Below are 26544 nucleotides of genomic sequence, written 5' to 3' on the forward strand. Positions count from 1 at the left end.
AGTGTAGTGTTTGTTCATTAAAATTGGCACCAATGTTCATTAAAAATGTATATTCCCAAATACATTAAATTATTGGTTATTTTTCTTTGGCGGGTTAAGTCTTTTCAGTTTCATGTTGGAGATCTCATCATTAACCCGATCTTTAAATTAAAATGCTTTGTCGCACTGTCGTGATCGTGACATATTTTTTACCGCGTTCTTTATACTCGAGTTTCTCATTACTTTTATAATATGCGTTTCTTGTGGTTACTTTTTAACTGGAATGTTTTACCTATACATTTATATTTGATTTCATTAGTTAGATCTAAAGAGAAGGTTTGACGGAATTTTTTTGCACCAGGAAATTGGGAAATGATAAATCCAAGAAAGAATTTTACTTCATCCAAGGAAATCAACTTTAAAATAATGTGGATTTCCTTGGAAGAAGTAAAATTTTCCTTGGATTTATCACTTCCCCAGGAAATTATATGTGTCATTTCTGGTATGTTTTAAAGTAAAAACTGGAATGTATGAACTTAATGAAACCGAACCTTTCTCTACTCATCTCACATTGAATAAAGTAGTTGGTGAAGCAGTTAATGTAATAATGAGTTATGCAGTTTCTATCAAAAAATGTAAATGCAATTTGCTATGGTTGTTGGCAAAAATGTTCCCATTAAAATAAATGCTATCTTCCTCATTAACTATGAAATGAAAGTGAGCAAAAGCAGCAAATTTTACAGCATGGCTCTTTTGTTTCTTACTTCATTTTCCACAGTATCTAGAGAGAGAAAGTGAGCAGAGCACGTGGGCATTTATCACCTTGTGGCCACCATTGTTGCATTTCTGAGCTTTTTTTTCTTGCTTCACCTCACTTTCCAGCCACATCCCACACAAAACCCATTTCTTGTTCTTAAAAAAGCTCCCATCTTTTTTAACCCTTAATTTAATTTTTTCTCCTAAGAAGAAAAAAAAACCGATCTTTGTGGGCGACCACGAGAGATAAATTCTTGGTTCATGTAGCCCACCCCAGACCCCTAGAACAAAATTAAGCCTAATACCCAATTTGTGTAGCTCATAAATGTAGCCACCCAGTGACCCAGGCACACATTAATGTTCTTGTTGTTGCCGTTAATTATGATTTTGGACCACTTTCAAATTGACTAGTTAATGCCCTTTTGTTTATACAAAAAGAAAGAATGTCAGTGTTTGTTGTGTTGCTATTTTATGGTTGTCATATTTGTCTTGCTCTTTCTTTTGCAGATTCCAAAATTCTTTTCAATTTATTTAGGTTAAACATGATAATTAGGAAGTATAATGTGGATTAAGGGAACTGGGTTTTCTGTATTATTATTGTTAGAATGTTGAGCATGAGAAAATCAAAGAAGCAGAATCTTAATTTGGTTCTTGTTTTGCTGTTTTTCTTGCTTCTGGAATTAGTTCTTGTTTGCCCAGCAACTGACGGAGAGAAAGGGTTTTTGCTGCAGTTTAAAGGCAATGTGTCAAATGACCCACTGAATGTGTTGAGTTCTTGGGTTGCTGCGGCTGATCCGTGCAGAAACTATACTGGTGTTACCTGTGATTCTAACCAAAATGTTGCTAGGATTGTGTTGTGGAATACTAGCCTATCTGGGGTTTTATCACCTGCATTATCTGGGTTGAAATCGCTGCGTTCAATTACTTTGTTTGGGAACAGATTTACTGGAAATATCCCGGAAGAATATGGAAATATTAAGTCACTGTGGAAGTTGAATTTGAGTTCCAATGCTCTTTCTGGGTCAATCCCAGAATTTGTTGGCCAATTGGGGAATTTAAGGTTCTTGGATTTGTCGAAAAATGGGTTTTCAGGGGAAATACCACCCAATTTGTTTGCAAATTGTGGGAAAATGAAGTTTGTTTCTTTATCTAGCAACAATCTTACTGGTTCAATTCCTGATTCTGTAATCACCTGTACAAGTCTTATTGGTTTTGATGTTTCTTACAATGTGCTTGGTGGTAATCTATCTTCTCGAATTTGCGAGTTGCCCAATTTGTCATTCTTTTCCTTGAGGCGAAATGTGTTTGCTGGAAGTGTTCAAGGGAAGCTATCAGGTTGCAACAGCTTAGAGTTTTTGGATCTTAGTAGCAATATGTTCATTGGGGAGGCGCCTTTTGATCGATTTGGATTGGTGAATATGAGTTATTTCAATGTTTCTCATAATGATTTTCATGGTCAGATTCCAGAGATGATAACATGCAGCCAAAGAATGAGGTTTTTTGATGCTTCATGGAACAACTTGGATGGGGTGATTCCTTCATGGATCACAAGCTGTTCAAATCTTAAAATTTTGGACTTGGAAAGCAACAGGCTTACTGGGAATATCCCAAAGGGGATTGGAAATTTGAAGAGCCTTTCAAGCATTCGGTTAGGGAATAACTCGATAGATGGAACTATCCCACCCGAAATTGGGGAGATTGAGCTGTTACAAGTTCTCAATTTACACAACCTCAATCTTCATGGTCAAATTCCCGGTGAAGTTGCTCGTTGTCGATTTCTTCTTGAGCTGTGAGTCACCCTTATTACAAGTATTCACACCTGCTTTTATAGTTTTATGGTGCGTTCTATTCACCCGATTTTCACTTATATTTCATGAACTTATCTCATTTGAACTTATTAAAACGTATTTTAGTTATAAATTGTATTTGGTCAACCCTTATCTTACCTGAACTTATCTGAACTTAATTTTCCTGAAATGAGTGGAAATAAGGTGAACAGAATAAAGCCTTAACAACCCTTCAGTCTTGTTTTGAATAGAACATGGAAGTTGAAGCACATTCTCTGATGTTTTTTTCTCTTGCAGGGATGTTTCTGACAATGTATTAGAAGGTGAAATACCTCAGTCCTTGTATAATATGACATACCTTTTGATTCTTGACCTTCATAAGAACCAACTCAAGGGTAGCATTCCATCAAGTATTGGAGACCTCTCAGGGATCCAGTATCTTGATCTTTCAGAAAATTTACTATCTGGTTCAATCCCTACTTCACTAGGGAATCTAGGAAGGTTAACTCATTTCAATGTTTCATACAATTCTCTTTCTGGGGATATACCTCAAATTCCGAACATCACAAACTTCGGTAATACAGCATTTTTTCATAACCCTCGGCTGTGTGGCCGTCCTCTAGACAGCTGTTCAGGAACAATGTCAAAAAGGGCAAAGGCACTTACAGTTTCTGCCATTGTTGCAATTGTTGCTGCTGCTCTTATCCTTATAGGGGTTTGCATAGTTACGTTATTAAATAAAGGGGCACGAAAGAATAGGGAAGAAACAGAGACCATGATTCTAGAAAGCACTCCTTTGGCTTCAACTGAATCAAATATCATAATCGGGAAGTTGGTTTTGTTCAGCAAAAGTTTACCCTCTAAATATGAAGATTGGGAGGCTGGTACCCGAGCTTTGCTTGACAAAGAGCGCCTTGTTGGTGGCGGGTCTTTGGGTACAGTGTACAGAACCAGCTTTGATGGTGGGATTTCAATAGCAGTGAAGAAGCTCGAGACTTTGGGAAGGATAAAAAACCAAGATGAATTTGAGCAAGAAATAGGTAAATTAGGAAACATTCAGCACCCCAATTTAGCAACTTTTCAAGGTTATTACTGGTCTTCAACAATGCAGCTGATTCTGTCAGAGTTTATTCCTAATGGTAACCTGTATGAAAATCTGCATAGCTTAAACTTTGCTAGCTCTAGCACTCATGGTGGATACTACAGTGAATTGTATTGGGGAAGAAGGTTTCAGATTGCCCTTGGAACTGCAAGAGCACTCGCTTACCTTCATCACGACTGTAAACCTCCAATTCTTCATCTTAACATAAAATCCACCAACATACTTCTGGATTCAAATTACGAACCCAGATTATCTGATTATGGGTTATCGAAGCTGCTTCCCATGTTTGATAATTACGGTCTGACAAAGTTTCACAATGCGGTTGGGTATGTTGCCCCCGAGTTAGCTCAAAGTTCAAGGGGTAGTGACAAGTGTGATGTGTATAGCTATGGGGTCGTGTTGTTGGAGCTGGTTACAGGGAGGAAGCCTGTAGAGAGCCCTTCTTCAAGCGAGATTGTTGTTTTATGCGATTATGTAAGAGAACTGTTGGAAGGAGGTTCAGCATCAGATTGTTTTGATAGAAGGTTGAGGAATTTTTCTGAAAGTGAGTTAATTCAGGTTATGAAACTGGGGCTTTACTGTACTGCTCAGGTCCCTTCTAGGAGACCTAACATGGCTGAAGTTGTCCAGTTTCTTGAGTCAATTAGGAATCACAATACTTGAAATTGAAAAAAAAGAGGAAGGTTTTAAGTGGGATCTATTTGTGTATGTTCAATGTGCAGTGAAGCAATGTAGTTTAGCAGAGAAGGGAGTTGAGATGCTCTCTGAAGAAACAGGTAGGTTTAGGGGAAATATCAGTGATTCTTTTGTATTCTTTTTCTTTGTTTTCAATCTCCCCCATTGTTGTTCACACCCTATTTTCTGAAATAAATCCATTGATTTTTTGTACATCATATTCAGTCTGTTTGCTTTTGCTTGAAATACACACTTCTTTCTCATATCAGACTTCTTTCTGTTGATCTTCATCATTCATTTCCATATGAAGATATCGACCAGCTTTTTATTATTTTCATCTCCAATAAGAGATTCAGATATCAATACAAGAAACACAATGAATGAATAGCTTATCCTTATCCTACCAATATAGTTTCCTTTTGAACTAGACTATACACTTTTAAATACAATGAATGAATAGCAACCCAACTAATGAGATTTACATGTTTCCGGCCATAATCCTTCGGATTCTTCCCATAACTACAGGAATATCCTCCTCAGTCAAAGTAGCAAAACAGAACTGAAACCATCCAGGCTCAATGCAGTGGCATGAAGATCCAGGAATTACATTGATCTTGGCTATATTCAACAACTTATCCCAAAGCTCAATCTCTCCTTTCTCACTATAAGACCGAATTAATCCACTCATATCAACCCAACAACAGAAACCTCCACTGCTTTTTGTGGATACAATACCCAATTCCCTCAATCCACCCACAAATTTCTCATACAATCTTTGTAACCTCTCTCTATTAGTCTGTATCAATGTCTGAATGAATCTTGTATCAGAAAGAATTGAGAATAGCAGACGTTGGATTACAGATGATAAAGGAGAAAACCGCACCATTTTTGTAGCAGCAGCCAAAAGATTTTGATTAAAGGAATAGATTACTCCTGCTCTGAAACCACTAAGAGAAAGATCTTCTGATAGATTGTAGACTATATGGACTCTGTTGCGCTCAAGATCTTCTGATTCAACAATTTCAGCCATGCTGACGAATTCTTCTCCACCGTGAGTGGACCCCACGAAATTTTCATTGGATATTATGTGGATGTTCTTCTCTGTAGCAAAATCTATGAGGCTGTAAAGTGTTTCTCTACTAAGCTTGAGATTGTTGTCCATGGAATTTGAGGGGTTTGAAATGATTATCCCACGAACTTTCATGCCACGCTTCTTTGCCTGGTGGAAAGCACGGTCAAGGGCTGTAATACTTGGGCTGAAATTATCAGCACTACGGCAAGGGACGGGAATTATCTCAACACCAGTTCGCCACTTTATATCTCTGTCGAATCTGTAGACTTTTCGAGTCAAATCCTCTGAACATTTAACAAAAAAGAAGTTTGAAGTAGAGAGAGGGAAAGTGTGATTACCCAGGGTAGTATGGAGAAGGAACAAGAAATGCATTTCCAGGATCTGCTAAGCAGAAGCTGAGGATCTCAATTGCTGGGGTTGCACCTGCAGTCATAACTATTTGGGACGGATCAAAATGGACCCTTCTTTCTGTCATTTCAGACATGAATCCTGCTACTGCCTGTAATGTAAGTTTGCTCACTAGTAAGACTTAGCTTGAGGAAAAAATGTAATTCGAATAGTACTGAATACTGATAGTGGTAAATTGACAGTCAAGAAATTTCCACGAACGACAGGCATATTCTTTACTAATTGATTGTAAAGAGTTGAATAACTAGGATTCACTATAACTTACACCTTCCCAAGAAAGAACTTAAGGGTGCCAAGAGGTCACTCATTCGGTCCGATGATTAGTGCATGATACATATCTGGAACAATGCCCAGAAGCATACTGCACCAATCTGTAAAGGTGAAAATCTTGAATAATGCAGTATATTGTATTCAGTTAATCACAATCCACAAAACTCTTTAAAAGTAGATATCACATTTCTTGGAATTTCCTGCGTAGGGGTGAAATCCGCGGTTTTTAACCTACATTCTCAAATCCATTATCAGCCTTGAACATCAAACACAGAAACACCACCCTTTTTTGTACAACATCAATTAGCAGTTCAGACTTTCAGTATTTCACAATTCTGTTTAAGAAAATGACTAAATGAGGAAACATTAACAACACTAAAAAAAAAAAAACACACAAAAAGTTCATCAGACCTGAAAAGTTTCTATGATTATATTATTCCGTACAACCAGTCAACCAATCATAAGCAAATGCAGATTGTCCTTATTTCCCAATTAAGAAATAACTGGTGAAAAGTTAGAAATCATTTCATTTCACATGAACTGTGGTAACAAAAAAAAGGAAGCTAGTAAAGTTGTGCAATATACCATTTTCAATTCCATGATTCCATGAAAAGGTTGATAAGTTGCAGTCCCACTTATACTCATTTCATCTGTTCCACCACAGTACTCATTTCTAGTACCCATCAATATGGATTTTCTCCCATTCTCCACCATCCATTCTCTCACCAAATCTTCACACACCTGCAACATCAAAACGTTACACATTCTTAGTTGTTTTGAGTGCACCTAGACCTACACATAACGCGTTCTAAATTAAGGTTTTCTAAACGTCAAGTAGCTTGTGACCAAATTGGACACAAGTCACCCAATACAAACATTTTTAGTACCAACACAGATTATGTGTATAATAAATGAGGTCCAATTATGGAAGATTGTGTCAAAAAATCTTTATAAATAAATAAAACACAAACTCACATGATTTTCAGGCAAGCCAAGCTGAATAACACCATCAGGATTACCCGACTGATCAAACGGGTCATCAGAAGCCCGACTCAAACCAACAAAATACGGCGAGGTGTCAACAGATTTAACAGCCCGGGAAGAGAGGTGTGCCGGGCCAGATGGGCCTCTAGGAGAGAGAAGCAACCTCGAATGACACCTCTCCAACACCGGTGGCGGTGGCGGAGAGTTAATATCATCACTATTATTATCTTCATCGGGGCGATTTCTTCGAAGGTAAAGCTGAAGAAAGTAAAAGAGAGCACAAGGAATAACAGAGCCAAAGAAGAGACCTCCTCTTCCCTGAACAACACCTTGTAAGGGAACAATTATTCTCATCGCTGTACCTCCACCGGAAGCGTCTCCGGAGATGGATGTTCTTCCGGTGGTTGTGGGTTTTCCGGTGGGTTTCTCGGCGGTGCGTTTGAAAAGGGTCATGTTTGATGGTGGTGATTCGGCATATTTTGCGGTGGATTTGAGAGTTAGCGTGAGAGAAGAAGAAGAATTAAGATTGATTAATGAAATAATTATGCAGGAAATGAATTAGTTTAGATTGAGTAGTGTACGTCAGTTGGCGCTCTTTATTTGGGTATGTGTGGACTGTGGGTGTGGAAGCCTCTTGGATTGCGGGAGATGACCCTGGGACAGTTGCTTATTTCAACGACTTCTGAGGAGAGAATTTTTTAGTGCCAAGATCAATTTGTTTGGGACTTTTTTGGAATTTTACAAGTAACAAATACACTCATATTGTACCCATATATAATTAAAATTGGGATGCATATTCAACATATTTACAAAAGATGCAAACGAAACGGCATTTTGGATAGCAAATGTAGACATATTGTTACGTACAGATTTTATGTGTATCCAGCCTTGTAGTATTCAGCAGTTAATTTCGATTGCAAAAAGTGATAACTTAGGAGTTACCTTCGAGCGGAGGGCTCATAATGTATTTTTCTTCTTATGTATCAAATAAAATACTCATGGAAGTTGTGTGAACTTGTGTCTAGACTCTAGACCAAAGTTCAACCCTTTTAAGCTTCATTTAACCTTACCAATACCATCTTGGTAATTGTTGAATCTGGTGAGCGGACTTGACATAAAGATGGTTGAACCTCGAGGTGTTAGGGGTCATTAGACTTGGCATCGGCCAAGCCAAATAGGTCAAATCCATCAACAGACGATCAACCCAATATGACTTACCATCGGTTTGACAAACTGCTACGTACTACCTCCGTTTCTGAAAGTTCTTTACGCTTTGAAAAATGTGTCCAAAGCATAAAAACTTTGACCGTAAATTCTCACTATTATATACATCAAAACGTTACGTATTTTCAGAATATCATATTTTTATAATTTTTTCACATACGAAATAGGATATATTAGTAGTTAAATATTGCATTGGAGTTCGTGCAAATAGTAACTGTAAAGATTTTTTTGAAACGGAGGAAGTAGTTAGTAGTATTAAAACCTAATATTAGAACATATGGAAATCGTTATCCTTTGCAGCCTAATCTTTAATAATGATTGTCGTTCATACAAATGTTGTCATCCAAATTATCAAAGTGTTTTAGTGGCATCATACAAGAACATTAATTAATTGTCATAATTTTATTATTGCAAGGAACATGTCATATTCAATATTCACAACAGGATGAAGATGAAACACTCTGAATATATCACCTATAAATTAAAACCAAGAAACAAATTAAAAATCGTGTCGTTGTCCCTTAAAGTCTGCGTGACAATACAAAATGTTTGAAACTCTTTTGGAGATAAACATGACAATTAACAGTTGTCACTCTTTGAAGAATAGAGAAGCATCTACTTGTGTATTTTTTGGGTAAGAAAGTTCCAAAAACCATTATTACAACCTAAGTACTAGCCAAAGCATGTCTTCTATTTTTTGTAATGACTACTTAGGAGTGACTCTCGTGCGGAGAGGTTCTTGTACGTATTTACGTTATCATTATGATGTCACGTTCTTTTACGGACTCTTTTATTACACGGTGAACATCATACATATATTAATGGTTTTGAATAGTGAGTGTTCGAATTTGTAACATATCGTACATATGCCATCAGTTTTCACTAGTAGGCGAATACGTAATGGGAGTTATAAAATTATAAAAATTGTACATTAATTTCTGAAATTTGTCTCTCTCAATGACACCCAATATTATTGTCCATGCATGCTTTTGCATGTGTTTACTAATCACACTTCCCTTTGATAGTTGGTATGATGAGTAAGAACTCAAAAGAGTATCCACAAATTGAATTAATAAGATAAGAGAAGCCTCAAATCAAAGCCACTTGGGGGCTCAAATGCTCAATCTAATAGTGACAATTTTTATTTTGGTGGAAAATATAAATAATGACATTTCAAGACAAATAAAATTACAGCTTTGGTCTTTTTTGGATGTTTTTCAATCTCACCACAAATACCAACGCAGCCAAATTCAAAAACCCAAAGTCCAAAGCCTCTCAAGTCTCAACCACCCACACATTTCAGAACGTAACATTGGGCTTCATAATACCTGCGGGCTAGAAAGCACGGGCAGTCGGGCACACATCTAGCTTACAGCCTTACAGGTCCATTTAGAGGTTTCATTTAGCTTACAGGTCCATACATAAAGGTTTCATCCACTTTTTCGTTTTAAGTGGTAAAAAACAAGTTTTTTTTAGGTGGTAAAATACAAGTTATAGTTTTTAAGGTGGTAAAAAACAATTTTTTGATTTGTTGTATAGGTGGTAAAAACAATTTGTCCTAATTATAAAGTATAATTTAAAATAATAACAACAATAATAACTACTACCTCCGTTCTTGAAAGTTATTTACTCTTTTCGTTTTAGTCCGTTCTTGAAAGTTCTATGCACTCTAATTTATTCCATTTTAACATATAAATTTTACATTTATACCCCCATTTGGCCCATTACAACATGCAGTTTGCAACATTTTATTATGAAAATCCAGCATAATTAACTTAACCATTCACAATACTTTAATATTATTTTTTATCACTCACATTGTTGAACAAATTATAGCTACTCATTTTCCCATTTGTTGCCTCACCATCTCATGTTCACCAAAGTTTCTTAATTACCGTGCAAATAGTAAGCGTAAAGATCATTTAAGAATTGAGGTAGTATAATGTTATTAGAGATAATATTCCAATAGATTAAAAATGTGAAAACTAATTAAAGTAGTTTAAAACAAATATTAAAAATACTAAGTGGTAGATCGATTCAGATAACTGGATATGACCGGATATTTGTCATCGAATAATAATTAATGAGTTAGATACAAGATATAATTCATCCGGATATATGGATGCACCATAGAGGAATTTCAGACCACTTTAATTATTGTAATTGATCATTGAGAATTACCGTTGAAATGATCTTTGGGGAGTTAAAGAAATGGTGAAAGGGTCTATATAATATGACCAAAGTCACACAAGTGTATATATAGTCAATAATTATTTGCCCTTTCACATTTCATTTATAATTTTATACGAATGCACACGCTTAATTGGATTACCAGTGGGACAAATATACTGGCACGCCAACAATACCAGTGGGACAACAACAACATCGTACAAAAGGTCATGAAAGAGAAGATCCATCGATGCTTATTGGAGACCAAAAAAATGGCATGTCTAAAGTTCATAATTCTATATAAACACACATTTGAAGATCTATTCAGCTGGGTGTAATATGAAGATGATGATGAAATCGAAGTGGAAGAAATGATGAGTTGATAAAACAATGAAATAAGATGATTAGAAAAACAAGATGATGTACAATAGAAAACAGTTAATTTATATAGAAAAGAAGTCTAGCTCGTTCCACTATCATATTGGAAATAATATTAATGAATGTAATAATAAATAACAATACTAATAATTACACTAATAATAATAAAAACAACAACAACAACAACAACAACAATAATAATAATAATAATAACACGATAAATAATAGTCTAAAATAATGGATAATAAAAATGATAACAATATTAAATAAAAATAAAATATGGTTACACTAATAATGATTATAATAGTAATGACACTATCAAGAATAAAAACAACTACTACGTATTTTATATTAATTGAAAAAGTTATAATATGAAAATATTAATAACATAAATAAAGTTGAACTATAACATGTTCTTTTAAACTGAACTGGAATTATTGGACCTGAACTGAAATGAACTAAATTATGAAGAAAAAAAAGTCCAAAAGAACAAGCCTAGTAGTTACTATTTTTTTTTAAAAAGCATTAACGTTAGAATATTAATAAGAATATACGAAATATTTCATTTGTTTTTATTACTTTTGGGTTACAAGCTGTACTATTGAATTACTGGTTAAAACTCTATATTATAAATAGAAGGTCACGAGTTTGAGCATGGCGTTTTAGGGTTTCTTTATGCTGTTATGGCGTTTTAGGGTTTCTTTATGTTGTTATGGCGTTTTAGGGTTTCTTTTTGTTGTTGTTATCGGAGATTTCTGATCATACTTCCTACGTTTCACTATATCCACATCATGTTGATTTGCTAAAATCTTTTATATAATTCCTCTATTTGTTTTTAGATGATACAATTATTTAGGCATGTTTGCCAATGCACGATTTCAAACATTAATATCTTCAATTGTAGATAAGAAAAAGTTATAAAAAATTGATATTTAAAAATTAATTATTGATACGAATTTAATAAGCTCTAATACGATTATATTTTTTCTTAAATATAAATCAAAAAAAAATTTTATTGAACTTGTGTGAATAACGTAAAAAAATCCAAAAAAAGTCAGTACTAAATTTGAGTGACCATCATGATATTTGGCATGCCAAAATCAGGTTAAGGAACACGAAGAAACTCTAGTGTGTACTGTTGTTTCTATTCTCTGTATTTTCTTGACTTCCTTCCCTACTTGTTATGCAACTCCCAACGACTGTCCATCTTTGAATAAAAAGACGAAGCGGGTCCCTGCAACTGACACACACAAATATAACCGTTAGGTATAATCCTGTAATTCACCCAATACTCAGGGGGCATTTTCGTCATCCAGCCTCCCCTCCTCCCAAAATCAAGGGTTCGAAACCCGATACCATTGTCACCCCATATTAAGACAAATTTAATTCAACTCAATTTTACTGTATTACCCCTACACACTCCCACAACAAATCATAGTTGTAGGGGTAAAATCGAGATTTAACAATACTCCAAAAAAATAACATTTCAAAATACTTCGGAAATTTCCTCACATATTAAATGTGGATTCAAATTTCGGACTCTATTACCCTTTTCTCATTTCTCTGTTTCTCTCTCCTCTTACTGTCTGCTTCTCTCTCTAACTGTGCGCAAAAACCCAGAAAAAAAATCATGGATGAAGAAATGGAAATGGAGGAGGAGATAATTCAAGTTTATGAGGTTTTTGAGATTGATTTCGATTACGAGTTCGACGCGACTCGGTTCTTTGATTTCACTCGCCCTGAGTCGGAAGCTGAGTCGCGATTCTCCGAGTCGTGGTTTGGTAAAGCTCCTAGTTATCCTCCTTCTCGTAAGCCACTCTGAAAACCCTAATTATTTTCTTTCTTTTTGTTTGAAATGTGGTCTTATTGGATTCTTTGATATTGTGATTTTCTTGTGTTGGAAAAGATACCAAATTTGTGTTTGAATTGGGAAATTAGTGAATTGGAAATGTAGGTGGGGATATGAGTGTTCTGTTATCTAAATTTGTGTTTTTAGGATAGAAGATAGTAATTGTTGCCGTTAAATGTGGTATTTTCTAATTTCTAAATTTGAAATGTTACTACTTGGATTAACAATCCACAGCTAATTCTGGACGGAGCTAATTCTGGACGGAGGGAATATGGTTCAGCCGGAAATGTATGCAAATGTGCCTTTTTATGAGTCTATAGATTACGGATTAGTAGAGTAAGGACGTAATGGCAACATAAAATTATGGCCATTTTGGTAGGTGGTAATAAATGGAGGTAATAGGGATGAATTTAAGTGTAATTTTGCAAAAGTATCCTATGTGATAATGGATGTTAAGGAAGACCTACCATTGTAAAATCAAATGTATTTTTTAGCTATTTGGACTGGAATTGACTATCGGAAAATGGCTGTTAGGGTTTTCATTTTAAGGTTTATCATGGTTGAGAAACGAACGAGTAGGTGTTAATTTTAGACACTAGCGTGCTGCCATTCTAGGGTCTTTATGGATAATTTTAACTTTCATGTTGCAAATGTGAAGTAATTGGCTTGTTGTTTAGATGTGGGTTACATTGTTAATTGGTGTCTTCTAATTGTAGCAGCTTAAAGCTGTACTGAATTATGGCTTATAAGATGCTGGAATATTGGAATCCTTAGCTTTAGAATTAGACTTTTGCATGATGTAGCATATTGGAATATTGGAATCCTTAGCTTTATAAAGTGATTTTTTCACTTGTTTGGGCCTTCAATTAGTTGGCATCATCATTTCAGTTCTTTAGGGCTAATTGTGGCCCTAAAGAAAATGCTTAAGGAGCTTAAAGTAGAAGCACTACTCCAATTTTCCTTTTTGGAAAATGCTAAACATAGAATGATTATCAGTTAGCAAAACCTTTTATTTTCCGTTACTGAAATTGACATGTTCTGCTTTTGACTCAACATCACAGCTTTTATTGCTCAACTAAATGGTTTGAACTCCCCGCGCGTGGATGTGTCCCCCATGTCTAAATATAATGACAGATTGTCGATGGATGACGGTGATGCTGATATTGATGAGCACACGAAGTATTGCAATCAAGATGAGGCACGCAGAGGTATTATTTAGTTTCTATTTTTATTTTATTTAGGGTCGTCTTATAGAATGTAGAGCTTGCTAAATTCTTGTGTGTTACCTAAGTCTTCATGTCCGAAACTCTTCTGAAGAATTAGGAGTATATTAGCTAGCTTACAGTTGTAGACACACACTTGGAACTTATTTATACTTTTAGCTAGCTTACAATTGTGGACACTTGGAACTTAATTATATTTTTGTTTGTTACACCTTCATTCTGAAAGAAAGGGTAACAGAAAGATAAATACTGAAATGAAGTATCACATGGCGACGTGGTTGGTAAGAATTTGAATTAATGCTACATGACAGAAGCGTATGTCACCTATATTGTCTTTGTATTTGCATGTTGCATGCTTGACTAAGGTGTAGTGTTGACTGTGGAATAGGAGATCGTGTACATCTTTTGGAAACAACTGTTTTACTTTTCTAGATCCTCCTAATGGCAAGATTTGTAATGATTTGGTGTTATGTTCATTGTTGCTATTTTATGATCAGCATGGAGCATGATATAACTGTATGTGTGGTTTGAGTTTAATATCCTCTTCAACCCCACTTCTTGACTTCTCTGCTTTGCCAACTGCCAAATGTTCGTCAAATTTTCTTCCGAATAAAGAAGCAAGCATATTATACTCTTGGTGATAATTTTGTAGGAGTATGATTTGTTTCAATGTGACACTTCCTTGATGTTGGAACTTGAAAGCAATTGTCCTGTAGAGGCAAGCTCTTAACAAAAGTGGGATGTTTTAGAAGCAAGTTCACTGTAGACCTTGTTTACATTACCAAACAATTGAATTGTCTTATACTTTTTTCTCATTTGTACATGTTCTAGAGTTGCTATGCCTAAAAGCATGTCAGAGATTATTGTTCAGAAAGTTGTGGACATTATATTTTGATTGAATATTGTTGGAATTTGTAAGTTAAAATGCTAGCCTGACTTTACAAATTTCTTCTCTTTTTCTTATTGCAGAAGACAGTAGCCAGGCTTTGTCGAAAACAATTTGTGATAAAGGTTTCCCAAATTCCCAAAACCAAGCCAAATGTTTTCAAGGAGGTTTGTTATTCTTCTTTTCAAATGTATGTTGTACAAAATAAAAAAGGATGATATTTCGTGTCAAAAGATGCTCTGAAGTTTTTTTATCAACTATTGCAAAAGTTTAATCCTTAATTGTAGAAATAAAACACGCTATACAAAAATTTTCTGTAGCAAGGAATACCGGCAGCCCTTTTTTTAGTTTTTTATGAACGCATGTGATTTACTTGTGCAAATTTGCATCGATCACTCAGGCCTGGCTAGTTTTCTTAAATCAACACTCCTTTTATTTTCTTAAAATGGATCCACTTTGACTTTCACGTTTTCCAATGCACCATTTTGACAATAAATATATGTAATTATTTACAATTACAAGTTATAGAGTGTTATGCAGTATATTTTGAAACACATTTAGCCACCCATAGCCATAGTAACATTTTTTTTCTTCTTATATAGAGTACTATAGAAAAATATGGTCAAAGTAAGATATATGAATAGCGTTAAAGTAAAAGTGGAACTAAAACAGTGGTAGTGTCGCTGTTGAAAATCTATTCTCCAAATAATCAAAATTCAATATATTCCCTACTTCGATTTAGTAATGGTCTGAAGCGTTCACTAGTTGATTACGTTCTGCTGCTATTGTCTATACCAGGTTCCTCTACAGGTTTTACTTTCTTTAATCACTTGGCCTATGATGTTAAGAAAACAAAACCAAAACCGTTTGCTAAGCCATATACGCGAAAGACCTCGACTTTAATGAAGCCTACCGCGAGTCAGTTGGCGAGGCAAAATCAACAACATCAAGCTTCTGGCACTTTAAGGTGATTTTGAAAGATAACATTCAGTTTGGCATCCTACTTATGTTCTTATCTTTCTTTGTTGTGAGTGGGTTGGATATTAGATATAACCATAGAAGACTGAATAGTTTGTTTGATTCTGTGAAGTGCTTTTGCTTACTAATTGAGAAATTTATGCTGCCAGATTGCAGAAAAATGACGTCATTTCAGGTGCTCATTCTGGGATTGAAAGTCAGGCTTCAAAGAGGCAAAAGCTAGATGGGGGTCTCCGTAGGGTGCGTACACTTTCTCTTTGTTTGAGCTTCTTATAGAGAATTTCTTTTAGTTGTCGTAATGTGGACATTGTGGTCATTCACTTCTTTGTTTGTTAATTCTTTTCACGTATCTTAGACGTAATTATGAAATTTGTGTACCATTACCTGCTTTATTCTGATGTCATATTTTTCCATTTTGGTCTACTACTTTGCTGGTTTACGATGGTGGTTTGCACTTCAGATATGAATAAAATTTTGTATCTGTGGATTTTAAATGTTTTTTGGTCTTATTTGTATGATCTTCCAGTCATTGCTTTCAATGTAGTGCTTACTATGTTTGCATTGTTACTCTGAAAATTATAGTATCACATCTTTTAGAAGGGGCCAAGCCGCCAAGGGGTCTATTTTGATTTTGTGATCTCTAATTGTTGATATTTTGTTAAGATGTATGCGTTTATTGTTTAACATTGGGTTTCTTGTGTGACAGATTGTCGATATGAAGACACCGGTCAATCTAACTCACAAGCAGCCCAAGAAGGTAAGGATAGGGTCCCTGTTTTCTCCATCGCGTCTCTGATTTTTCTCCCGCAAAACAATACTGTCGTTTAAATTTTGAAAAATTATGGACAAAAATCATGGGAGGTATTCCATCTTTATTTTTGATGGTAAATAGGACAAGGGAAAGGACAGAAAATTGAAAATTCTCATAATATTGTTTTAATTTGCATTTTGGTTCCTGCAAGTCCTATAACCGCAACGTCCTTCCTCTTGATGCTGGTGTAGAGAATTTTGATGTTTCTGCATCTGTCTTGTATTTGTACTACACTTGGTGGTAGTCTGGTCGACAATTTATGGGAAGTGGAGATCTCTGATGTTGTTTGATTGTCAAAAACACTGGAAATTCTATTTCTTGAGAAGTTCTTCCCATCTAGGAAAGATAGTTGCTTACTTAGACCCCTATACGTAAGCAGTGTTCAACCAAACAATCTGGGAATACAATTTTATTGGAAGTGATATTTCCTATATCTAATGAAATGACCACTTGTGCAGTGTTATTGCTAAAGAATATTGTTGTGGTCTTAATATTGCATCCGTGATGCTGAAAGCCTGAAAGTGACATCATATATCAAGTGCCTTCTTAACTTCGATTATCCTTTCAGGATGCTGCTGTGCATGGCATGAATACACATACTAAGCTTAGAATTACAATTCCAAGGGAGCCAGACTTTGCAACTGCGCATAGGGCAGAGAGGTTTAGGTTAGTTTTTTTTTTTCATTATATTCTTTTCATAAGTAGCTTGCAGCTTTTGGCCTTTTGGAAGAAGGACTAATTCATCCAACCTCTTTAAAATACATGTTAGAAGCTGTATGTTCTTTACAATTGATTTATGGTTTTCTTATTCTTCATTCATTAATTAACAAACAGATCTACAAGTACTAAAGAAATGGAAAATCCTACAGCAACCACATGCAGATTTAAAGCAAGACCGTTTACCAGAAAGGTTAATTTCAGTGCATTGAGAGGGAAATTTCAGTTGTTTTTTGAGTTTTTAATAAAAATGTTTCTTGCTGTAATGTACAGATTCTTGAGGCTCCTGTGCCCTCTTTCCCCAGGAGAATCACACAACATTTGCCAGATCTTAAAGTAAGGGACCAATGCCTTACCCTTGTCTATCTTTCCTTGTTCCTTATGCTTGTCTGAAGTTGTTGATGTTGTCTTCAACCATCCTGAGTTCCTGACTAAATTTTGTTGTTTGCTCCATAGGCCTCTCACCTTAAATCAACTGGACGGACAAACCAGCATACCTCCACTTCTGTATCGGCGCCAGTTTGTCAAAATGACAAGGTTACTTGTTGTGCTTAATTAATACTTGTCTCTAGATCCGTAGCTTAATCTCTGTTATTGAATTTTGTTTGTATGTCCACCATAATGCATTTTTATTGCTTTTCGGTGGCCTTACAATGGTACTATAAATACAATCCTATGAGATCTCCCCAAGCTCACTTCCACACTTCTACTCTAGGCCTTGTTAGTATCTTAATTCTGTGTCAGAACTGGTTTCCCTGACTTCTAATAAGGACTTCTTTTTTGTACTATTTTCTCAAGACTACCACCACAATCACGTTGATAATATTTGAACTGTTATGCGTGCACTACTTGACACTGACCCTTTTTTTGCCTGCTGTGTGTGTGTGTCAGCGATTATACTGTAAGCATGTTCTTCTACCATTTGGGATAATTGACTCAGGCTTTGTGTGACTGGGATCCTAACAAGTGGCGTGGGTTCATTAGATTTTCTGCTGCGTATGAAGGATCATAGGCCAAAGTATTTATGTCAAACTGATGTATGAGTTTTTGGTGGGAGTAAACGAATGACTAACACGTGGAAAATGTGCTATGAATGAATAACACACTAGATTTGGATGGAAATGTGCTATGAATGACTAACACGAAAAATGTCCTTTGAATAAAAATGTGCTAGAAGTCTACAACGATTACAGCCCTGCAGAGATTCTGCCTTAGTGTTGTGGGGTGGGGGGGGGGGGTGTCAAATGTAAGCAAAGCTTTGCTTACATCTGTGTTTAATAGTCTAGTAATGAGAGATATCCTGAACGACTACCCTTGACTGTGGTAGGGGTTGGGTTTTTTCAGCCCCTCCTGTATAAATTGTATGAAGATTGGAGAATAAAATGAAGTTTGGTGCTTCAGAACTTATCAATCTATTAGTTGGTCTGGGAACAACGGGATATGCCTTGAGATGAGTGAATACAAGCCAGTTTGAGAAAGGACCTTCTGCAAATTTGGTTGTCATTTGTAGTTTTTTCATTAATTATACCCGTGTGCCGATGTTTTGACCCCGACAACTAAAAGTCTCTACGACTGCAGGTTTTGACCAAAGTTCAGGCTGATAGCTCTCTGGAAACTGGAAATAACGATGGAAATAGGTATGTATTAGGATCTGTTAATCTGTCTCCAAAATCGTACAAGTAGTGTTTTGATGAGGATCTGCACATTGCTGCGTCTTTATATCAGTCTGATGGTTGATAAACTGAAAATCTTTGCAGTTAGTACAGACGCTCATCATGTGAAATAATTTGGAACCTGTTTTCCCACCTTTTTCAGATTGTTCTCTCAGCTGTCGGTTTTGTTTTGCGTTTTCTGTTAATAATGAATAATTCACATGTCCATACTCAATTATCATGTATCATTTTTCATGCTACTGAATATGCAATCACATCACAAGCTTATTTGTTAAGGGTGACTTAACTATTCCATTCTGTGTATTGAGCTTGCAATATTGTTCTGGACCAGAGGTCTCACATTGGTTTGATTTTTCTGTGTACAGGAGTGACTCTGTGGATGTCCCAAAAGTGGCTGCACGCCAAGTTGTACATAGTTTCAAAGCTCGGCCTCTTGATAGGAAGGTAATGGAATGGTGCTTTGTCATTAAAGATAATTTTTTTTTGTGGGAGTCATTAAAGATACTGATTACTTTGAATACTCTGATCATGGAAGCAGCTATCCCCATAATCTTTTTAAACTTTTCAGATTAGTCACCATGCATATATGAGCTAGCTTTCTTTACAATCCAACTTATCCCTTTCAAAACGAAATTTGAACTGGTTCATAGAAATACTGCTGAATGCTGTTTACATTGTCTGGATGCAGATATTGACAAGTAGAGGAGACCTAGGTGTTTTCAGAAATAATAAGCGTGATGTTACAGTTCCTAAGGTAGTAACTCCGTAGTAGGGCATATCTCATAATCTTGATTTGGTTCAAGTATGTATTGTTATGAAGCACAATATTGTTTTTTTTTTCTCTCTAGGAGTTTGAGTTTCATACAGCAAAGAGGACTCAGCCAAATCTCCCAACAGAGCTTTTCAGCAAGGTGTTTTTCTCTTTCTGGCTTTTTGGTAGAATATCTATTTTCATTTTGCATTTATATAGTGCCTCCTCTAGACTATAACAGTATTATCAATCTGTTACTTATATTGTCTCCTTGTACACTTTGCAGCTCTCACTTGCTGGTGAACCCCGTCCAAAAAACTGTGCACAAATTGACGTACCCCAAAGAACATCAATTCCTGCAAAGGTTCCGTCTTAAACATAAAAATTTAAGCATTTTTCTCGTAATCCTGGAATCTTCCTGACTTTTCACTTCTTGCTTTAAGGGATCAAAAGAAAACAGATGGGAACCTTGTCAAAAGAATAATCAAAATGTAAGTAAACATTCTCTCTTGTTGCAAATGGCTTTTTTGATCCATTGTTTTTGTTATACGACAATCTTTTGCTAGTTTAAATTAGCTGAAGTTTAGATTGCATATATCTCATAAGCTGCTTTATACAGATAACCCATCAGGCAAAAGGAAAACAAGACACTCATAATGGAAAGGACAGATTAACTGTTACTAATAGAAGGATTGGTGAAGTCAATCCTCGAAATGGCACGAGCAGGTGCGTTTACGTCCTAAATTAGGTGGGTGCTTTGTTTTCAAACTATATATGATTATGTGTTTATCATGAGTTTTTTTTTGTTTTTTTTTTTTTGGCATTGTAGGACTTTAGGTAGCTGCAGACAACAACATTAGCACATACTTTCCATCTTAGAATAGTCCTAAGATCCAAGATGTATAGATGCCTGTAGATGAAGTTTATACCAGAACCGAGGAATCGGTTTCACAACAACAGATGCAGGAAAAAGGTTTAGCCTTTCGAGTTCCTACACTAAATTTAACCATGCTTTGTACAGAATTGTGCACCTCCTCTTTTCCCTACAGCCATAGATTATTAATCCAATACTTGTTTATTAGGAGGTGATACAGTAATGTACTTAAACAAAAGGAACAAATTAATTCTCATCAAGGAAAATTTATGCTTATAATTCTTGACCTTTTTCGTATTAAGATGCTTTTCTATTACTTCAGTCTCTGCACATTCGCAAAAGCTTATAGCTGCACAGCATTGCGGCCGGGTTTATAGAACAGGGATCTACATGTAGCATTCATACAAGCATGATACAGAATCTGGCACAATTTACCCCAGTATTGGAAATCATGCCATAAGTACAATTTGACTTTTTACATAAATAATCAAGATCAAAATATCAAAATCTGGTGTTTAGTTTTCATTGTTACTCTTAGTCATATTCGAAACCAGTGAAAGAGGAGACTGTTTTGTCCATCGCCTTATACCATTAGATTTTTTCGAAGATTTCTTGATATTTTCTTTGCCTTGTTTCCTCTTTGCTATGGCGATGGCAAGATCATTCGGGAACAAAGTTTTCCAGACAAAGCCGTGTAAAAGGGTTGATACGAATAGAATGGCCACCATTGTTGTAGACATAAATGAGAGAGATAAAGCTAGGCCCTTGCTTCCTACTGAGGGAGCCTGCTCTGCATACTTGATTGTAGCGATCGATGCGGTGGTCATTGGGAAAGTGTATGACCACCATGATACTGAAAACCTGAACAAGAAACAGAACAGAGGATTACATCAAATTGATTCAGAACTTCAAAATCTATAAACTGCTTAAACCACACAACAAAATTAGACTATGTTCTTTTCAACTTATTCTTATTGTTTATTAGATCAGACCAGACTAGAAAAAACAAAAACTACTCACATGAAACTACCAGACCAGACAAAAAACTAGATGAATCAGGTCAGACAGGAAAAATCAGACCAGACTATACAAACCAAAAGCCAGTCACAGAAAACAATCAGACTAGACCAGACTAGATAAATCAGAGTGACCAGGTGGAGAGAATAATAGTTTAATATTGCTTGTAAACGTGTTTTCTGTACGTATTAGTAAAACTTCAATGAGAGGTTACCTGAATCCGGTGAAGAAGTTGGGTCGAACGACAAGCGAGATATAGAGAAACAAGGCAATGAAGAAGCAAGTCCTTGATAAGCCATCAAACTCACCATAGATAGACTCCCATGCAATACTTGCTGCAGCTGGTGTTGCAATAAACATGCAGTAAACAGGGTGCAGCTCCTTAGGCAATGTTTCACTTGTAGGCAATCTTTGATAAAGAGTAACAAACACCACAAGATAATGCGCGAAACCAACTGCCCATAGAAACTTTGCAGGCTCTTTCCACCCCACCCTAGCACCTAAAATGGCACCAACAAAGTTGCCAACAACTGATAGATGTGAAGATGGGTTAGCCACCATGCTTAAACGCCGTTTGCCCCCTGAAAGCCATTGACCGTAGATCTTAAGCTCGAGGATGAACGTTGGTATGGCAAAAACACAGAAAACAGCAGGGTGAAGGGTGTTTGGTGCTATTGCTGGTGGGACCCCTATGGCCATAAACATGGCTACAATCCATGGAGCAAAGAAGAAGTTAACTCTAACAGGATGGAAGTATTCTCTTTTGATTGCTTCAAAGTAGAAAATGCATTTGAGTATGTAAGTGAAACACACCATTAGAAGAATGATTAGGGCTAGGATCCATAGTACAAGGTTTATGTAAGGGGTTACTTTGAGGAACTTCATTGCCGGGCTGATTGATAGCGCCTTCCATAGGATGGATTGACTGCTTAAGCCAAGGCATATACCGAAACAACCAATTGGGAATCGGAGTAGGAATGGCCATGTCTCGTCTTTGGGTAGAAGTATGTCCTCAAAGTCCTGAAAATATTACATATAAAATTCATTCTCATTACCACAATTTATTATCAGCTACCTTGTATAGACAGTGAGACACTAAATGAAGACACCACAACACCTACTCGAGAAAAGCTTAAACTCGATGTTAGTTAAGTTTAACTCGAGACCCTAACCCTTTGTCAACCCTAGACCTCAAACGAGTATGCACTGAAGGCTTTAAATCAACTAGTAGTGGCTTTTGAGATGGCCAAGACGTACATATATGGACGTGTTTAAGTGTCCGAACATGTAAGGGACGTACCTATGAAACATACAACCTAAATAGTAGCTTGAACAACGATATGTTAAGAATCAGAACTCGAAAAGTCGTGATTTTTGTGGAGGTATAAAAAAACTTTAAAAACCAATGGCATACATTGAGGTGATTCTTCCAGGGTATAATTCCACTTCTTCCAAAGAAATCATATTTTTTTTCAAAGGCGATTTCTTAAAAGAAGTGAATTTATCCTTAAAAGAATTATTTGCCCAATATCATACAACAAAGTAACATGTGTAACAAACTAACAATACCTTCACTTGGTCAAGCTCAGGACCTCTGAGAGCAGCAAAGTATCTCCCTGCAGGAACAGAATCATCTCCCCCTTGAGTTCCATTATTATTATTAACATTATTATTGTTAACATTATTATTATTATTATTATTATTATTATTGTTGTTATTATTATTAATCTTCGGATTATGATCTGTCTCACTATTAGCTTCCTTTCTCAAGGGCAACAAAGAATTTTGCTTAGAAAGAGTAGATTTAGTTCTAAACATGCTAAAATCTCCCTTCTTTGTTTCCCCAACAACAGCTCCACTACTTCGTGCACCAAACCCTCCAAGACTTCTCCCACTCCTACTAAGAGAAACTCTTTCATTTCTTTGTTTCCCTTTTAAAACAGAGAATCCTGTTTCGAGGGATACTTGTCTACTTAGGCTACTCTTGTTTCCTGTCCTTCTTTCTGCTTCTTGAGCCTTGCTCCATCGTTTCTCCGTTCTCTGTGTTTTTGTTGTTGTTGGTGTTGGTGTTGTTGTTGTTGTTGTTAGATTCGTCGTTTCTTCATCTTCTTCTGAGATTACTTCTTGTATATCAATCAAATGAGTGTTGGTAGGTCTAGGAGGGGGTGGAGGTTTGTCCATTGCAGTAATAAAATGTTACAAAATTGTTGTTTGATATATCCTTATTATAATGTAGTATGTGAATTACTTGTTTGATAATGTGAATTCAAGCAAAAGTTTTGGTTTTTTTTGTTGTTGTTGTTGTTGCAAAGATCGAAAATGTAGGTTTTAAAGTGTGAAGAAGAAGATCACGAGAAAATGGAGTAAAAAAGTTGGATCAAATTGTGTAAGATGAAATGTGAACCATTTGTTTTTGGTTATGGGTAGAAGAAAATTTTGTAGGGTTTGGAAGATTTCCTCGTGAAGTTTAAGCGTGTAGAAGATTTAATGGTGCCAACTTTAAAAGTTTAAAAGGTTGTTTGTTGATGATCATTCAATGAGGTTGATAAGAAACACCATAGAAGAGATTTCACGGGTTATTTGGCAGGCTTAATCATAAAATCAAGGTTGACAACAAATGATTTTTAGTTGAACTTAAAATCGCTCTTTTCGGTCTGAATCAAAATCCTCTGTCCCATTTTGTTCGTTCTAACAATAGAAAATATATAAATTTAGAAATGGGTTGTTTATTTTCTTTCAATTCTTAGTGTTTGAGAATTTTGTGTTTTTTTTAATTGGTTAGGATTTTGAGAGTTCGAACAACTTTTTTTATTTTTTTATTACGCAGTATAAATACAAGGAAATAATCCATTTTATTTAGAAGTAAACCATACTAATACGGAGTATGTGTTTTATGCTACATACTCTGTATAATGGGTTGAGTATTTATTCGAATGTGCAACGAAAAAGACTCCTTCATATATATGTTCTTTGGATTCTACATTCTAGGGACTTGTAGAGTTATAGACAATGTTTATTTGGATGGTACATGAAGTATATATATAAAGTAAATGTCTCAGATTTGTTTAGTTGATATCATGAAAATTGCAATTTATGAAAGTTTTGAGTGACCAAGGAAGTTTCTCATGTCATATGACATATGGGAGTTTTCATTGTCTACATTTGCAAATTCACATAAATCTCCATTTCCTCGTTGTTGAAGGTCAACCAAACAAGGTCTTAAATCATATTTCCTCAATTTCTTGATCAACTTATTACGAAGTAATTGTTTTCAAAGTTTACTGTGCGAAAATAATCAAAAATATCTTTAGATATACATCAAGAAGATTCAAACAAAATCCCAAACAAGAATATGCAGTAGTCAATAATTGTGCAATGCATGAAATTGGTGAAATTATATCTTCATTAGTTTTAATTTAAAATGACCGATCTTGAAAATATATATTATAGGCTTAGATTTAGTATAAAAATTGTAGGCGAGGGATATAAGGGAGTCGAGTAGTTCTTCCCAAATCCTAACTACAACTCTACAAGTGACAAATGAGATCTTAGCTAGCATTAGTTGTGTAGAGTATAGATCACTTGCTCAACCAAGAATAAAACAAAAGTATATACGGAGTACGAAGTATCTGTTTAATGATCAATGGAAGATAGATTCGACATTAATTAAATGATCCACTATACTTGGGAATATTTCCACACTATCTCAAATACTCTATTTAAGTTATACCATATCAAAATTTATTCAATAAATAATAATATTCCGATATTTTTAAAACTAATTTAATGGTAAAATGAGTTGAAGTCACGGAGGATATTGTTCGGATTGCAATCTTTATCATCGAGCCAACCTGACCAGAGTTAGCGGACTATACACAATTAAAAAAGTAGGATTTAGTAAGAGAATCACCACACCTAAAGGCCCTAGGTGTTCCTAGAGCTTAAACATTCAACTTAATTAACCATGAAAAATATGATTTCATTTTCATTAAATCGAGCTTAGCTTGATAATCCAATAAGACAGGGTTTAACTTTTTTTTAAAGGTATGATAAAGAGCCCTATCGAATTCGAACCTCGCGTGCATTAATCGGTACGATTTAATATAGTTGTTAAGTTTAATTTGTAAACAATAATACAACAATACAAGAATTAGCGGACTATATTCTACCAATATAGTTGTTATAGTTTAATTTGTAAACAATAATACAACAATACAAGTACTAGGTATGTAATAAACCAAAGTTAGAATACAAAAGGATAAAGAAAATATAAAGACGGTGGAAGGAATAAGATGTGATCTGTAAAGACGGAAGAAGATCATGAGCCATTAAAAATACGAGTATGAATAATATCGTAGAAAACGGGTTTCAGCATAATTGAAAGCCTTTTTTGACTCAGAACGTGGACACAAGTCAACCTAACACACTACTATTGTCAATAACTCTATACTACTACACTGTCTATACTGTTTACTGATTTTGACACACTTAGGCTCTGTTTGGTTGGGTATAAAACATTTTCAATGTAAAATAATTTTCAAAATTAATTTTTCGTTGTTTGGTTTCATGTAAGAAAAAATATGAAATGAAAGCGAAAGTAAGCATGTAGTGAGAGTAGTATACAACAGAGATAAGGAAAAGGAAGAAAAATAAATTTCCATTCATTTTGAAGAGAAAATGGGTTTCCACTTTCTATCATTGGGGAGAGCAATTTTACTCATTGGGAAAATGTTTTTACACTCCTTTGCAAACCAAACAATGTAAAATTGAAAATATAGGAAAATTATTTTCCAGAAATGTTTTACGCTCTACTAAACGGAGCCTTATATCGATATTATTTACCATCTTGTGAATTGAGCATGAAAAACCGCATCTCATAATGGATATGCCAAAATCATTTCTTGACTACCCCTTATTGCGTTCACTAGCTCTTTTCGTATTTTTGCGTCCAACTTGTACTT

General features: G+C 35.4%; 4 protein-coding genes across 5 annotated transcripts; 2 read left to right on the forward strand and 2 right to left on the reverse strand.

The window, feature by feature from the left end:
• The first annotated feature begins 663 nt into the window (after nucleotides 1-663).
• On the forward strand, nucleotides 664-4517 carry LOC110784377 (probable LRR receptor-like serine/threonine-protein kinase At1g12460). Its single transcript, XM_021988830.2, has 2 exons — nucleotides 664-2524; nucleotides 2820-4517. Exons 1-2 carry the CDS (start codon nucleotides 1341-1343, stop codon nucleotides 4285-4287), a joined length of 2652 nt encoding a protein of 883 aa, XP_021844522.1. The 5' UTR covers nucleotides 664-1340; the 3' UTR covers nucleotides 4288-4517.
• Nucleotides 4518-4596: 79 nt separating this feature from the next.
• On the reverse strand, nucleotides 4597-7760 carry LOC110784378 (probable aminotransferase ACS12). The gene is made up of 4 exons (XM_021988831.2): nucleotides 7025-7760; nucleotides 6635-6790; nucleotides 5710-5870; nucleotides 4597-5630 (listed from the first exon to the last, which is right to left on the reverse strand). The coding sequence occupies exons 1-4, from the start codon at nucleotides 7484-7486 to the stop codon at nucleotides 4778-4780; spliced, it is 1632 nt and encodes a 543-aa protein (XP_021844523.2). The 5' UTR covers nucleotides 7487-7760; the 3' UTR covers nucleotides 4597-4777.
• A 4580-nt stretch (nucleotides 7761-12340) lies between these two features.
• Nucleotides 12341-20845, forward strand: LOC110784376 (protein TPX2). 2 transcript variants are annotated; one of them, XR_008923420.1, is made up of 18 exons: nucleotides 12341-12612; nucleotides 13715-13861; nucleotides 14846-14929; nucleotides 15561-15729; nucleotides 15890-15980; nucleotides 16447-16497; nucleotides 17120-17217; nucleotides 17386-17461; nucleotides 17542-17604; nucleotides 17725-17805; nucleotides 18847-18905; nucleotides 19307-19385; nucleotides 19630-19695; nucleotides 19790-19852; nucleotides 19979-20056; nucleotides 20146-20183; nucleotides 20312-20418; nucleotides 20522-20554. XR_008923420.1 is itself a non-coding variant. In XM_021988828.2 (18 exons), exons 1-18 carry the CDS (start codon nucleotides 12435-12437, stop codon nucleotides 20550-20552), a joined length of 1569 nt encoding a protein of 522 aa, XP_021844520.2. In that variant the 5' UTR covers nucleotides 12342-12434; the 3' UTR covers nucleotides 20553-20845. The 2 variants fall into 2 exon arrangements, 1 of the variants encoding a protein (XP_021844520.2); XM_021988828.2 differs by having other exon boundaries at nucleotides 12342-12612; nucleotides 20136-20183; nucleotides 20522-20845.
• A 91-nt stretch (nucleotides 20846-20936) lies between these two features.
• On the reverse strand, nucleotides 20937-23971 carry LOC110784375 (guard cell S-type anion channel SLAC1). Its single transcript, XM_021988827.2, has 3 exons — nucleotides 23153-23971; nucleotides 21798-22603; nucleotides 20937-21427 (listed from the first exon to the last, which is right to left on the reverse strand). Exons 1-3 carry the CDS (start codon nucleotides 23762-23764, stop codon nucleotides 21082-21084), a joined length of 1764 nt encoding a protein of 587 aa, XP_021844519.2. The 5' UTR covers nucleotides 23765-23971; the 3' UTR covers nucleotides 20937-21081.
• Nucleotides 23972-26544: the final 2573 nt, after the last annotated feature.

Source organism: Spinacia oleracea, chromosome 6, assembly GCF_020520425.1.
Source record: "Spinacia oleracea cultivar Varoflay chromosome 6, BTI_SOV_V1, whole genome shotgun sequence".
Taxonomy (NCBI): Eukaryota; Viridiplantae; Streptophyta; class Magnoliopsida; order Caryophyllales; family Amaranthaceae; genus Spinacia; species Spinacia oleracea.

Coding starts and splice junctions, on each gene's coding strand:
- LOC110784377 (XM_021988830.2), top strand. CDS start 1,341: ATGTTGAGCATGAGAAAATCAAAGAAGCAGAATCTTAATTTGGTTCTT. Junction 2,525..2,819: donor TGTCGATTTCTTCTTGAGCT/GTGAGTCACCCT, acceptor TTTCTCTTGCAG/GGATGTTTCTGACAATGTAT.
- LOC110784378 (XM_021988831.2), bottom strand. CDS start 7,486: ATGACCCTTTTCAAACGCACCGCCGAGAAACCCACCGGAAAACCCACA. Junction 5,871..6,634: donor GAATCATGGAATTGAAAATG/GTATATTGCACA, acceptor CTTACATTACAG/GCAGTAGCAGGATTCATGTC. Junction 5,631..5,709: donor CCTTCTCCATACTACCCTGG/GTAATCACACTT, acceptor AAAAGTCTACAG/ATTCGACAGAGATATAAAGT.
- LOC110784376 (XM_021988828.2), top strand. CDS start 12,435: ATGGATGAAGAAATGGAAATGGAGGAGGAGATAATTCAAGTTTATGAG. Junction 15,730..15,889: donor CAAGCTTCTGGCACTTTAAG/GTGATTTTGAAA, acceptor TTATGCTGCCAG/ATTGCAGAAAAATGACGTCA. Junction 17,605..17,724: donor AACATTTGCCAGATCTTAAA/GTAAGGGACCAA, acceptor TTTGCTCCATAG/GCCTCTCACCTTAAATCAAC.
- LOC110784375 (XM_021988827.2), bottom strand. CDS start 23,764: ATGGACAAACCTCCACCCCCTCCTAGACCTACCAACACTCATTTGATT. Junction 22,604..23,152: donor CTGAGCTTGACCAAGTGAAG/GTATTGTTAGTT, acceptor TAATATTTTCAG/GACTTTGAGGACATACTTCT. Junction 21,428..21,797: donor AACTTCTTCACCGGATTCAG/GTAACCTCTCAT, acceptor TTTCTTGTTCAG/GTTTTCAGTATCATGGTGGT.